General features: G+C 47.1%; 1 protein-coding gene across 1 annotated transcript in view; it reads right to left on the minus strand.

The window, feature by feature from the left end:
• The window catches only part of ILDR2 (immunoglobulin like domain containing receptor 2), a 63,899-nt gene that overhangs the window by 12,982 nt on the left and 38,687 nt on the right, over nucleotides 1-12,230 (minus strand). Inside the window, exons 5-7 of the mRNA XM_049633863.1 lie at nucleotides 10,848-10,994; nucleotides 9,546-9,722; nucleotides 1,082-1,195 (exon numbers count right to left, since the gene is read on the minus strand). Coding sequence (XP_049489820.1) covers nucleotides 1,082-1,195; nucleotides 9,546-9,722; nucleotides 10,848-10,994 — 438 coding nt within the window. The remainder of the gene's footprint in view (nucleotides 1-1,081; nucleotides 1,196-9,545; nucleotides 9,723-10,847; nucleotides 10,995-12,230) is intronic.

Here is a 12,230-nt window from a genome sequence, read left to right on the forward strand (position 1 = left end):
TTGACTTTTTCTCTGAGCTGTGAGATTCACAGATTTCCTCCCAGGCTCCTTCTCCTTGATCCCTATCTGTGTCCCCTCACAGGGCTCCATGACAACACGTTACAACTAACTTGTCAAGTGCAGTGACATCTGCATTCCTGACATTCCAATCTGGAGATTGTCTTTTTATAGTCCCTGCGGTGGGAGGATGCAGCCCAGACAGGATGAATTTAGCATTGCAAACTGGGAGGAATATGTTGTCCTTAATCTGAATAAAGTGCCTCTAGTCTGGGACTGTTTCCCCAACAATTCTATCGAGTCTCTCCTTGCTTCCAAGGCAAGGAGGGTTCAAAGAGAGACAGACATTGTGACCTTACCACCAGGCCCGCCAGCACCCTTTTGATAATTAGCGAATCTACGTCAGACCTGCCCTGTGCTGCCCCTCATCACGGAAGGTAATTTGGAACCCACGCCAAATAATCAGCCGTGTCGGCTGCCAAGCGTTCAACGGGCTGCGAGTGAGTTAAGGTTGGGGCCCTGCAACTCAGTGATTTAAAGGTTCTCTTGACGAGAGGGACACCCTTTTTGCTAGCCCCTCGGTCTCTGCTGCTGGGGATCTCAGAGGAACGTCGGGCCTCCTTTTTGTAGATTCATTTGGCAGACTTGCTCGTTCACTTGCCTCGAGGCCCCCCCTCTAGCAAGTCAGCAGCTGGACCATTGTTCAATGATGGGGGCTTTCGTGCTGGGAAAAAAACGCACATCTTTTGTCATTGTTTTGAATCTGTTTTAAAGAGAGTAGCAGGGAGAGACTCTTCGAATAAAGTATTTCCAACCCCAGGACTGCACAGGCCCAACAGCGCTGGCTGCTCCATGGAGAGATACAACATAAGCCAAGGGACACACACCTGCTCTACTCCTCGCACCAGAAGCCCTTTCTCTCCCTTGTGTGTACTTGAGGCTACTGTCCTCAGGATGTCACCGGCACCCTTGCTAGCTCTAACCCTGAGAGCTCAGGGCTGCCCGAGTTTGGTAACCCCCGAATCCCCTTCAGCGTTGAACTCCCGCGTGACGCGCAGATCACACGGAACTAAGAGATGCTCACATCTGCCTCGCATCCTTCTGGCCGGATCAAACTGAGCCAGCTCCTTCTCGACGTAGTACAGGACCTTCATAGAGTCTCTCTCTTTGTCCGCTTGGATCCGGTAGCCTTTGCGAACTGTTAAGGAAAGGACAGGAAGGTGAGCTGAAAAAAGCAGGAGGGGGCCTCCATTTATTTTACCAAGTGAAAAACATGGTCTCCGCTTATAACAACTCTTCTTGAAATCACCCAGAAATAGTCATCTATATTTATACTGATGGAACCATACCTGAGATCCCTTTTATCAGGTGGTGCCCCTGGAAACGGAGGAACAGCAGGTAAATAACAAAGTTCTATGACAGGACATTTTGGGTCACTTGTTAAATCCTGTTTCCTGCTTTCTGACCTTCTATAGCTCCACTTAAAGATCATCTTCTCAACGCTCAGGGAAGTATACTCACACTAAAAAAAAGACCGCTTTCTAGACAGATCATTCTATACCATCTGAGGATCACATCTTCACTTGTTAGGAGCACATGGAAAGAAAACAGACACCCAAACATCAGGGACCTTGACAAAGGTGGCCTGAAAGCCTCTAGTGTCCTGAGAGATGACGCAGAAACTCCATAACTGGGATTAGAGACTATGATATACATTTGGGCCACGTAAGGTGCAAACCACACGGATTGCTAAGTATGGTTCCATTTATTTCTTTAACATTTTCCTTTTAGGAAAGGGAATACCACATTCTAGACATGATAAATTCAACCTGCCGCTACGTGGTTACAAGCAGGCGTTATTTTCAGGGCTTAATAAGAAACAAAACTAAAGCCTGAGAGAGAACACCATCTCCTACATTCCCATCCCTCATGTTGTCAGATACAAAGGCTGTCGAAGCCCCATATCACTTAAGTATCAGCCAAGTCCAATACCAGCCTCAAGGGTGATCAGACACGGGCACGTCTAATCTTCACAGATAAGGGAAACAAGAGAAGGGAAGGAATGGGATGGGGACATAACAATAATGGCAAGAGACAACACTCATTGGGCACTATAAATGTGCTAGGTACGGTGCTAAATGCTTTAATGGACGTTCATTCCTCCCAACCCCTAATGAAGTTCCGGCGGCCTCGTTTTATGGTTGAGAAAACTCTGATTCAGAGGGATTTCATAACTTGCTCAAGCATTACTGGCAGCACCAGGGCTGGAACCATGTAGTCTGACTGAAGCCTCTCTGGAGCCTAGGAGTCAGGGGTAGTAGGAAAGACAAGAGGAGAAAGCCCAGAGTAGGAAATGCTCGTAGATGTGCCCTGGGTGGGAGGATCTGAGACGTCGTCCTATCTTCTAGGCAGTCAGGACTCTACAACGGGATGGAAGAAAGTGACCCAACCCCCAACGTCCTCTGTTCCCAAAGCGGGGCGAATGCCATAAAGAAACCACATGACTGCATGTGCCTCCAGAGGGGACTCCGCTTTCTGCTTTCTGGTCACCTTACCCTGGCTGTGGACAAAGCCCCACACACAAACTATGTCCATGGAAGATTAAAATACAGCATTCCGCAGCACTCTGATCGCAGCCCTGGCACCGAAAACTGAAAGAACGCCCCCACACCCATTTGCAGGTGCACCAATTTTCTATATGAGAACATTCTGGGCAGTTCAGATTCATCTCCAATTGTGGAATTACTTTAAAAAAAAAAAAAACTAATGAATCTCAGCACACGCTTTTAAGTGGCACCTTCTCCTGGAGGTTAGATCCGTAATCCTTATGCAGAAGCAATTATTAGCAGGAATGATTTTATTTATCAAGCTACACACTCTTCCTTCCATCTCTGCAGAGGCGTTTACAGAGTAGTACAGACAGTTCAATTAAAATGCAATTATCCCACGGAACTGCTATGTCTGTTCTGAGGCAGTCATGTCTGATGGATGAAACACAGGGCTAGGAAATAGGGAACTGGGCACTGCTAGGCACGTGGCTGGTTTATTGAGGGGCCTCAAATAAATGATGACCTATCAAGTACCTGGTTTTAATGTCTATAAAATGCAACCAGTACTTCCCCAACTTTAAATCTTCCCAACCTTTCTCTTCACAAGGAAGAGAAGACAGATATAGAAAAAATTTAACAAGGTAAAAAAGAGGACAATGAAGACCAAATCGGTAGAGTTCTTTGAGTTCCTTGTAATTATCAGGGGCAGCTCAAATGGCACCACATCCCAAAAGCTTTCTCTGATTCTCACAGCTATGAAGTTCTATTTCTTCTCTCTCCCCATCTCATTTCTCTCTTATAAATCATTTACTTGGAAGTTTCACTAGGACCCTCAATACGCTCTAGTTTGTTCCAAATTATTTGTATAAATGTCTCATCTTCCCAAAGATTTTCGAAGGAAAAGAAGTCTTATTCTAGATCAGTGTAAAGCCCAGAACAGTGCTTGGTAGGCACTTAATAAACGTTTGAGCTGAATTGGTGCTAGTCTGAGGGTGGTGCGGGGGGTAATGATTTCCTTGGAAAGAGTATTTCCTGTAGAGTTTCCCTCTCTAGCTTCTAAACTTCCTGAGGACAAGGACCGGTTCCATCTCTGCATCTCCAGCACAAGCACAGCGCCTAGCACACTGTAGACCCTAGAAACATGTGTTTGTATGAATGAATGAGTGAATGAACGAATGAATGAACAAACGAACGAATGAACAGAAATCAGGAATAGAAACTATATGACAAGGGACTGCAGAGTAAGGCAGAAGCAGCCATGTGGTTGGTTGGTCAGAGGGTTTTGGCCAGGAAGGGGAGGACTTGAACGATAGCCTGAGGGAGCAGCAAGGTTTAGGTCAGTTTTGCTGCCATGATTGATGGTTATGTTTTAAAGGAGAACACTAGCAGTTACTATAGGCATTAGGGAAGGGGCCTACCCTACCTGAGCTCTGCCTTCAGCCAGGTGTTTTAAATATGTGAAGCACTGTATGGTAAACATTCAGTCATACTGAGATCAAGTGGAGGTGGGGAGGTGTTGCCTTATGGAACAATGTCCCAGCTGTCCCCTGGTGGTGAGAGCTGGCCGCCTCTCTGAGCAACAGCTGGAAACCTCTCCGTTAATTGCAACTTGGAGTAGAGCACAGATTGTTTTCTGTGTCATTATAACAAATCACACTCCTCCTTGTGAGACAGGTTTGATGATGTATGCACAGGTTATCATGTCCCTGAAAAGTTACAGTAACTATTGACAGCCTCAAATGAAGACAGTTGTCTCACCTTCCAATCCTGGCATTATAAAGAGACTCCACGAGAATAGATACTTTCTGCCTGGACTTCAGCTAATGTCTTCAGAAATCTAAATCCCTCCGATTTGCCGAGAAGGACGAGGACGAATTATTGACATTTACACTTCAGAGGTATCATCTATTTGGTTTCAGTAGCTAAAAAGCTAGGCCATTCTCCCTGCAAAAAGGGGTTTCTTTTTTTCAACTGAAAACTGTAAGTTTGATTGTGTAGCACACTAACACTAGAACGAAAACAAGTTCTCTCATCCTGGCAGAATCTGGCTCCGTGTCACATACATGCTCAGGAGCATTTAAAACACCAGAAAACCTCTCTTCATCCCGCCAAGCAGATGAGACTTTTCCTTCTCTGAGCTTGCATCAGAGAACAGTCTTGTCATACACTGCTTTGTATCTCTTTACTCGTTTTATTTCCATTCACAAACCCCCAATGCCCATTTTGCTAGACAGCAAATTCTGTGAGGGAAAATTCGTAGGCATGCATCAAATTTTTCTTACATGAAAACAAGTAAAATGGTGTCAGGTTGATTTTTATCTGTAATTTGCCTGAAGATCCGAGAACTCTCTGATGTGTGGTAATAGTTTAAAAAGACAGGTCCTGGACCATTGGCCAAAGTCCAGCCCTTTTTGGAAAATGACTTCCCCCCCCCCCCCACCAGTGATGTTTCAGTTTAGCATGGATGGGGGATCTATTTATCTTTTCAAGCTCTGTCTGGCCCAAGTCCTTTGGTTGGTGTGACTCTTCATACTTCAACTCCTCGAATGGATTAGTCTCGGCAACTTTGGTTCTGGCGGGGAGGGAATATTGGGATGTTCATTTTGATGCCAAACTACAAAAATTCTTATTGTTAAAGTAGTTGGGCTGATATGTTTGACCCAGTTGACTGGAAATCAGCTACTTTTCAGTTAATTTCTCCTTTACAGCCAAGCCTAACTTATAAAACTTGCAGAAGAAGTCTCTGAGGCAGATACCCATGGATATAGGCTTGTTTTTCCTACCCTATCTTAATGAGCTAAGTAAGGCTGTTTATGGATGATGGAACAGCTGCCACATTCCACCCCCAGGGTGATAGCAGCTCAGTTGTGGGAGAAGTGATGTTTAAAATTTGCATATCCTCTGTATACATACAGTAGGCATATATATAGACGCATATCCTTATTAGTTTTGAAAATGACATTTCAAAACCCTACTTGCCTACTCAATTCTTTTGTAAGAAGAATGAGGGGAGGCCAGGTGGATGTGAAAATAAATTAGAACAAGGCAAGAGTAGCTGTGGAAAGCCAGTGTAGGAGATAGTTGCATTAATCAAGGTGAGAGATGGGGGTAGCAGGGACCAGGATAGCACAATACAGGTGGAGGAAAGTAAACCGATTCAAGGTTATTTTGAGGTGTAATCCGAGGGACCTGGTGACCAACCGGATGAGGGAAGTGAGGCAGAGATGAGGACGAGGTCCCTGCTTCTGGTTGGGGCTGCCGGGTGGACAACAGGGCCACCTGTTGTGACAAGAAATGCAGGAGTTGGTTTGCAGTCAAAAAACAGCAGACTAATTCGATTTCCTAGAGTCCGAGTTTGGAATGCCTGTGAGATGTCCAGGCAGTTGGGTACATGGGACTGAGGAGCAGGAGAGGGGCTGGAGACGGTGACTGGGAGTCATAAGCATAGAAAACATGATTGAAGCCGTGGGAGTAGATAACATTTCCCAGGGAGAGGACCTTGGACAAAACAGGAGGAAGGCCAGCCAGCGTAGAGAGAAATAAGTAGGAAAAATTACTAACCAAGGTGTTGGGGAAGGCAAAGAGAGAGGGGTGGGGCAGGGGTGGCAAACGCTTTGAGAAGTCAAGGGAGGTTAAGAACTGGGAAGCACTGATTAGATTTGCCACAAGGCAATCTTCACAAGCACTGTTTCTGGAGTAGTGAAAGCGATAGCAAGATGGCAGTTAGTCGAGGAGTTGGCGAAAAGCGGAGGAAATGGAGACATGAAACATCCGAAACGTTGAAGGAGTTCAGCTGTGAAGAGGAGAAAAGGGGTAGGGAAGCAACATCCAAGGACTACGAGGTTTTTGCAAATTGTTGTTTTATTTTAGTGGAGAGATTTAGGCACGCTTTGAATGCTGCTAGGAAGGAGTCTCTAGAGCAAGACAGTCTGGCAAGGGGAGGGGAGACTGGGATGGAATGTGGGCTACTCAATAAAGAGAGAACCTTGACAAAGCTGAAGAGGCTGAGTCCAGGGCAGGACAGGAGGAGAGAGTTCTTCTATTGCAACAGAGGTCTCAAATAGCTGCCAAGAAGAAAGGGGGAGGCAATCAAGGCGCCTCTTCTCTCTCCCAGTTGGTAACTGACTGGCTGTACTACACACAGCTCATCAAAGACGCCTTTCCAACTACCCAGAGGGTTCAAAAGGGCACTGTATACAAATGTAATCTGAAAAATCACTATTGCTAGATGATTACCCTAAAATTGAGCTAGCATATAAATATAAAATAGGCTAAACTTACATCTTTATAAATCAGCACTTCTTAACATCTCTAACACTCTTTAACAAATAATGTACACAGAACATTGGCTTAAGCCACCTTTTTCTTAACAAATAACCAAATGCCATCAATAATTCTGTCCATGGGGCCATGAGGACAGAAATGTGCCCACTAGGGGTCATGAGGAATGCTATCCTGACTCAGTGAACCAGACGATGACAACCTGGGCCAGACTAGCTGTGGCTAACATTGGTTGTGCATCTTCCCCTTTTTGCTGGCTAACAGAACCCTGATTTTGTTCATTTCCAAGGTGATCAGGTGTTTTTGGCCTAAGAGATGCGTCTCGATTAGTTCAAGCCAATCTGGTATAGAAATGGGCACAGGACACAATTCTTGCCAATAAAACCACCGAGAAGTCTGTTAGAAGGGGGAGGGGCTTCTGGAAAAGGTTTCCTCACTCTTGAGAAAAGCAGCACAAGGGAGAAGCATATCTTTTTCTATCTCTGAATGCATTTAGTACCTGGAACTATGGCAGTCACCACAGGATCATAAGGGGAGCCAGCTTGGAAGGACAGAACGAAAGCTATAAAGAACTCAGTCCTTCAGTGGTGCTACCTGAACTGATCGATTAAGCAACCCCCGGAGCCACTTTTCCTTGGGATTTCTTGCTCTGTGAAATAATAAGTGTTCCTATGTTTCAAGCCATTTCTTTTTTTCTTAAACGTTTTTTTTAAACATCTATTCATTTTTTTGAGAGATAGAGACGGTGCAAAGCGGGGGAGGGACAGAGAGAGGGAGACACAGAATCTGAAGCAGGCTCCAGGCTCTGAGCTGTCAGCACAGAGCCCGACGTGGGGCTCGAACTCACGAACTGTGAGATCGTGACCTGAGCCGAAGTCGGACACTCAACCGACTGAGCCACCCAGGCGCCCCCTCAAGCCACCTCTAATTGCATTTGGTTAGTATGGCAGGAACCAGAAAAAGGTTGAAATCAGGAGAGAGGAAGCATCTGTCACCCTATGAGTAAGAATCATTTCATTACGAGAATCCATTTCCAAAAAGTAAGAGGGAATGTGTTCTGGTGGGCAGGAAGGATAAAAAGACTGGAGAAAGGGGAAGCCACAAACCGATTATGAGACAAGTTCCATTAACGTCTCTTTTCCCGTTCCATCCTTGGGAGAAATGAACTATATTGTCTTTATCTCTCCAATTCTCTGTGCGTCCTTGATCATTAACTTTTACTTCTCAGTCTGTGACTCATTCCCAGGCTCAGACGTCAGAATTCTACTAATAGTTCCAGGGAGAGGGTAAAAAAAAAAAAAAAAAAAAAACAAACCCACAAATACCAATTACTCACTGAAGATATCCACTCCTTCCAGGGTCCAGCACGGACAGGTCATTCAGTGGGCCGGATACTCTTCCCGCACCCACCGAAGGAAGTCCAGATACCTCCAGGGGAGAAGTGTCTGTTTTACCAACCCTGCTGGCTCATCCACACCTAGGGATTTAAGTTACCTTCCAAATAGACTTCACACACGTCTAATCGTTACTACTCTGTAATCCTGTTCAGACACCTCCCGGAAAGCTACATTTTAACGTCTCTCCACCCCTGCTACCCCTGTGCCCTCGCCAATAACCACGAATGCATCATGCCCTAAATACCAGGGCTCATCTCCATCCACATAAGCTCTCCCTACCAATTCCTTAATTCTGTCTATGGTGTGCATCACGGGACAGCTTGCACTCATCCTGAAGCCTCCCCTTTCCTGCATTCCCTAAAGTCATACCTGCTTCCTCTTTCGAAGTATCTCTCAGATTTACCTGCGCATTTCAACTTCCATGGCCTCCATCACGACCCGGATGCTCTCACACCCCCTGAACGGCTTCAGTCACCTCTCAGCCCGGGATCGCTGATCCCACTCTCTTCCGTTCCCACTTGCCTTGTTAGCACAGCACCTCTCCAAGAACTCAGGAACCTGCCTGCAGTGGCTCCGACTCCCTTACGGCACCAAGTCCCGGCTCTCCTGAAGGGGTTTCAAGGCCCTCCCTCACCTGGGTGAGGCTCCATTAAAGCCTCCCACTTTCTTCCAGTCAGCCAAGTTGGAGACTGTCAAACACACACCCTGTTCTTCCAGCCCCAGGCTTCCACCATGTGTCCCTCCTGGGGGTGCCCAGCAACCCGCTGTCTGCTCTCCTTTTCCTTTGTGTTCTTCTAGGCCCAGCTCAAATCCACCTCTTCCCTGAACACTCTGTAACTGCTTCAGCTCTTTACCCTTTGAATTCCCAGCACCATACTCTTTACAGCATCTAACTGTCCTAATAAAAGTCTATTGTCTCTCCTGGCTGGGCCGTACCGCTTCCTGGGCAAACCGTGTCCTAAACTTCTTAGTGTTCCTCACAGTACCTACTGTAGTGCAACAGTCCTGAACCCTAGGTAGGGCTGAAAGAACTATTTATTCACTGGATGACCAACATTCAATGGGTACCTTGCCTCTTTTCCTCATCATCTTAGTTACTGAGGAGTCTGGGAAGAAAGCAGGGGCAGCTACATCCTGCAGCCCTTGGAGAGCCTGACATGCGTTCCGGATGACATCTGATAGAGCTAGAGAGATCCCACTTCTGGAATGGAGACCGTCACTTTCCAAAGAAGAATCACTGAGCTGATGGTTCTTATCAAGAAGGAACCAGAGCGGAAGCCAGAGAGGAGCATGGGGCAGGGCGGTCTGGAACTACATTTACCACTGTGGCTTCCTCCAGTGGAGTCACTTGGTGCCAGGGGAGGTGGATGCGGCTTGTCCATCAGCATGCCAGATGAGGGGGCTCCTCCCAAGGGGACAGAGGGGATGGAGTAAGGGCCGGGGACACCGGAGACAGAGGGAGGGTACCCGGCCTTTGCTGCTTTCCCTGCTTCATACACTGTGGAGGGAGATGAAGAGCAAAAGAGATTATATTATTGTCCCACCCTCCACAACCCTCACACCAAAACTCCCTGAGGATGCGCTTACGGGAGCTCTTGGATGTGTGCCTCTGTGTGTGTGTGTGTGTGTGTGTGTGTGTGTGTGTGTTTGTGTGTGTTCTCCTAGGCCTGAACTGACTCATCAGAACCACTCTCCCCCACCCCCTTGGACTCCTCCAGCTCCACCAAAAGCAATGACATAAGGAATTACAGTGTTTAGTACCTGGCAACTGAGTAATTAAGCAGTACTAGGAGCTGTCATGGCAGTCCGAGGTGACGGCACGGCCCATTGCTAACCACACTATCTGTAGGCTGCCTCCGTCCCTCCGGAGGAGGCCTAGCACCATGCCACCCTCCTGGGTTCCAGGAGGACCCCAAACCTCTTCTAGAGAGGCAGAGCAGGTAATGAGCTTGCACCTGGCCCTGCTCTGTGATCTCAAAGGCAGAGCAAATAACCTGACTCCTCCTGGAAACTGCTTTAATCCTAAGAATATTAAAGATGCATGTATGTCTTTCTCCTTCAAGATGTATTTGGCTTATGGCCGGGGTGCCCAACTTGGTGGCTACACGGGCTCAGCCATTCAGGTAAAATCGTGAATCCCCAAGTAAGGACTGGTCCCTTTGTGGACCATTTTGTCACGGGAATAAATAAAACTCATCCGTGGCTGGATGGTACTCAAAGGCTGCAGTCTGCATACTCTGCTTGTTAAAAGAGGAGTTCTCTGCATCCGAGAGGCATGGCCTTTCCTCTAGCTTGAGGGCCTGAAGAGAGGACAAAAGCCTTACCCACAACCTGACATCTGGAAGCTGCCCTTCCTTTCATCAATAGTGCCAATGAGAGTCGCAAACGCAGGGGTGACTGGTGTGGATGAGAAGTATGGAGAGGTGCAGGCAGGTGAGAAGGCAAACAGCAATGGGCATCTCAGGATGCCGGGGGCTCCCAGCAGAGGTGTGAGCCTAGAACAACCAACTTTTAAGGTGGAAGGAAAGGAGGCGGAGAAGGAACTCAGGGTACACAGCTGTCTGATGGTGAGGTGACATTTCTCGCGATCATTCTACATCTCCCCACTAGTCACTTTACTCACAGGCCTGCGGGCAGCAGCAGGAATCTGGACAACATGGGCAGCGGATGTAGCAACAGCAGCTGTGAGGGCAGCACTGGCACCAGCAGATCCCCACCAGGACGAAGAAGAGGAAGATTCCCAGGATCACCAGGCCAACAAACACCCACTCTGGAAGGACGCACAGAGAAACCCACGGTTGAGGTGGCCCGCTGTCGGGACAGGCACACTCTCATGGCTGTCTACTGTGGGAGGAGTGGGCGGGAGGGATCTGGGGGAGTACCTCATATCAGGGCACAGAGCCCCCAAACTCAGGGGGCACTCTGAGAGGGAGAAGTGCAGACTTCACAGGGTTCAGGGGGTCATGGGGAAGAGGGGAGAAGGTTGCCTAGGTCCTACCAGGCACACCTAACGACCAGCACAAAGTGATGGGGGAGCTTCGGGGCCCCCTCCTGGGCAAAAGGTTCACAGTATCAACTGTAGCGTCAGAACAAATATGGGACGAGAACAGAAAGACTCCCCGGCTGGGGAGAGGAGGAACCTTGCTTGCTGAGCTACGAAGAGGTGGGTTCTGTGAATATGTTCCTTTTGCGGCCAAGTTACTCTTTCCTATAAAAATATAAGTCCCGAGAGAAAGTTCTCTATGTCTCCACGGTCTAAACCGGCACATATTTAAGTGGTCCAGGTTCCTTATGTGTTCATCTACTTTCCCTGCTGACCACCCCGTAACACCCTTCCCGGACTCAGCATCAAGGCTGAGATCGAAACCTTCTGGAACAAAACCTGTGGAACAAACCATGGCTAGAGAAATCTAGAGACAAAGACTCAGGTGGAGAATATGATGTCGCCACGCCCCCAAGAATGGCTCGGTTTGATCACGCTCAGGTTGACCATGCTGAATAGCCAGCGTAGCTGCGGGGAAAATGGCTCAGGGCTTTGAGGACTATACTGGCTATGTTTGTTAATTCCTGTTATTTTCCCACCTCTACCAGAGGATGCCCACAACTTCTAGTGCATTTGCTCATCCAAAAGATTAAGAGAAGGGAAACAAATTCCATTTGGCTTAGATAAAAATGACTGTGACCTTCGAGTGACTTTGTGTCACGCTTTTGGGATTTGGCTATAGGACCCAACTTCCTATAGGCTGGACAGACTAGAGTGAGCCATGAGTTCCTTTAAAAGTCAAAAAATCAAAGTAATTCATTTTGATCGAAAGCCGCCTACCAAAAAGTCCCTTTACAATGAACTTTAAGTATATATTGTTTTTCTTGAATTTTGGTTATTAAATGTTCTTTCAATTAAAGGGACATTCAGTTGGAGCTTGAGACTATGACATTTTTGTTATATAAAGGGTTTTGCGATAATGATAAAATTATTTGAACTTTGTCTAGAACACAGTTTCCTCAG

Source organism: Panthera uncia, chromosome F1 (assembly GCF_023721935.1).
Source record: "Panthera uncia isolate 11264 chromosome F1, Puncia_PCG_1.0, whole genome shotgun sequence".
In the NCBI taxonomy this organism is placed as follows: domain Eukaryota; kingdom Metazoa; phylum Chordata; class Mammalia; order Carnivora; family Felidae; genus Panthera; species Panthera uncia.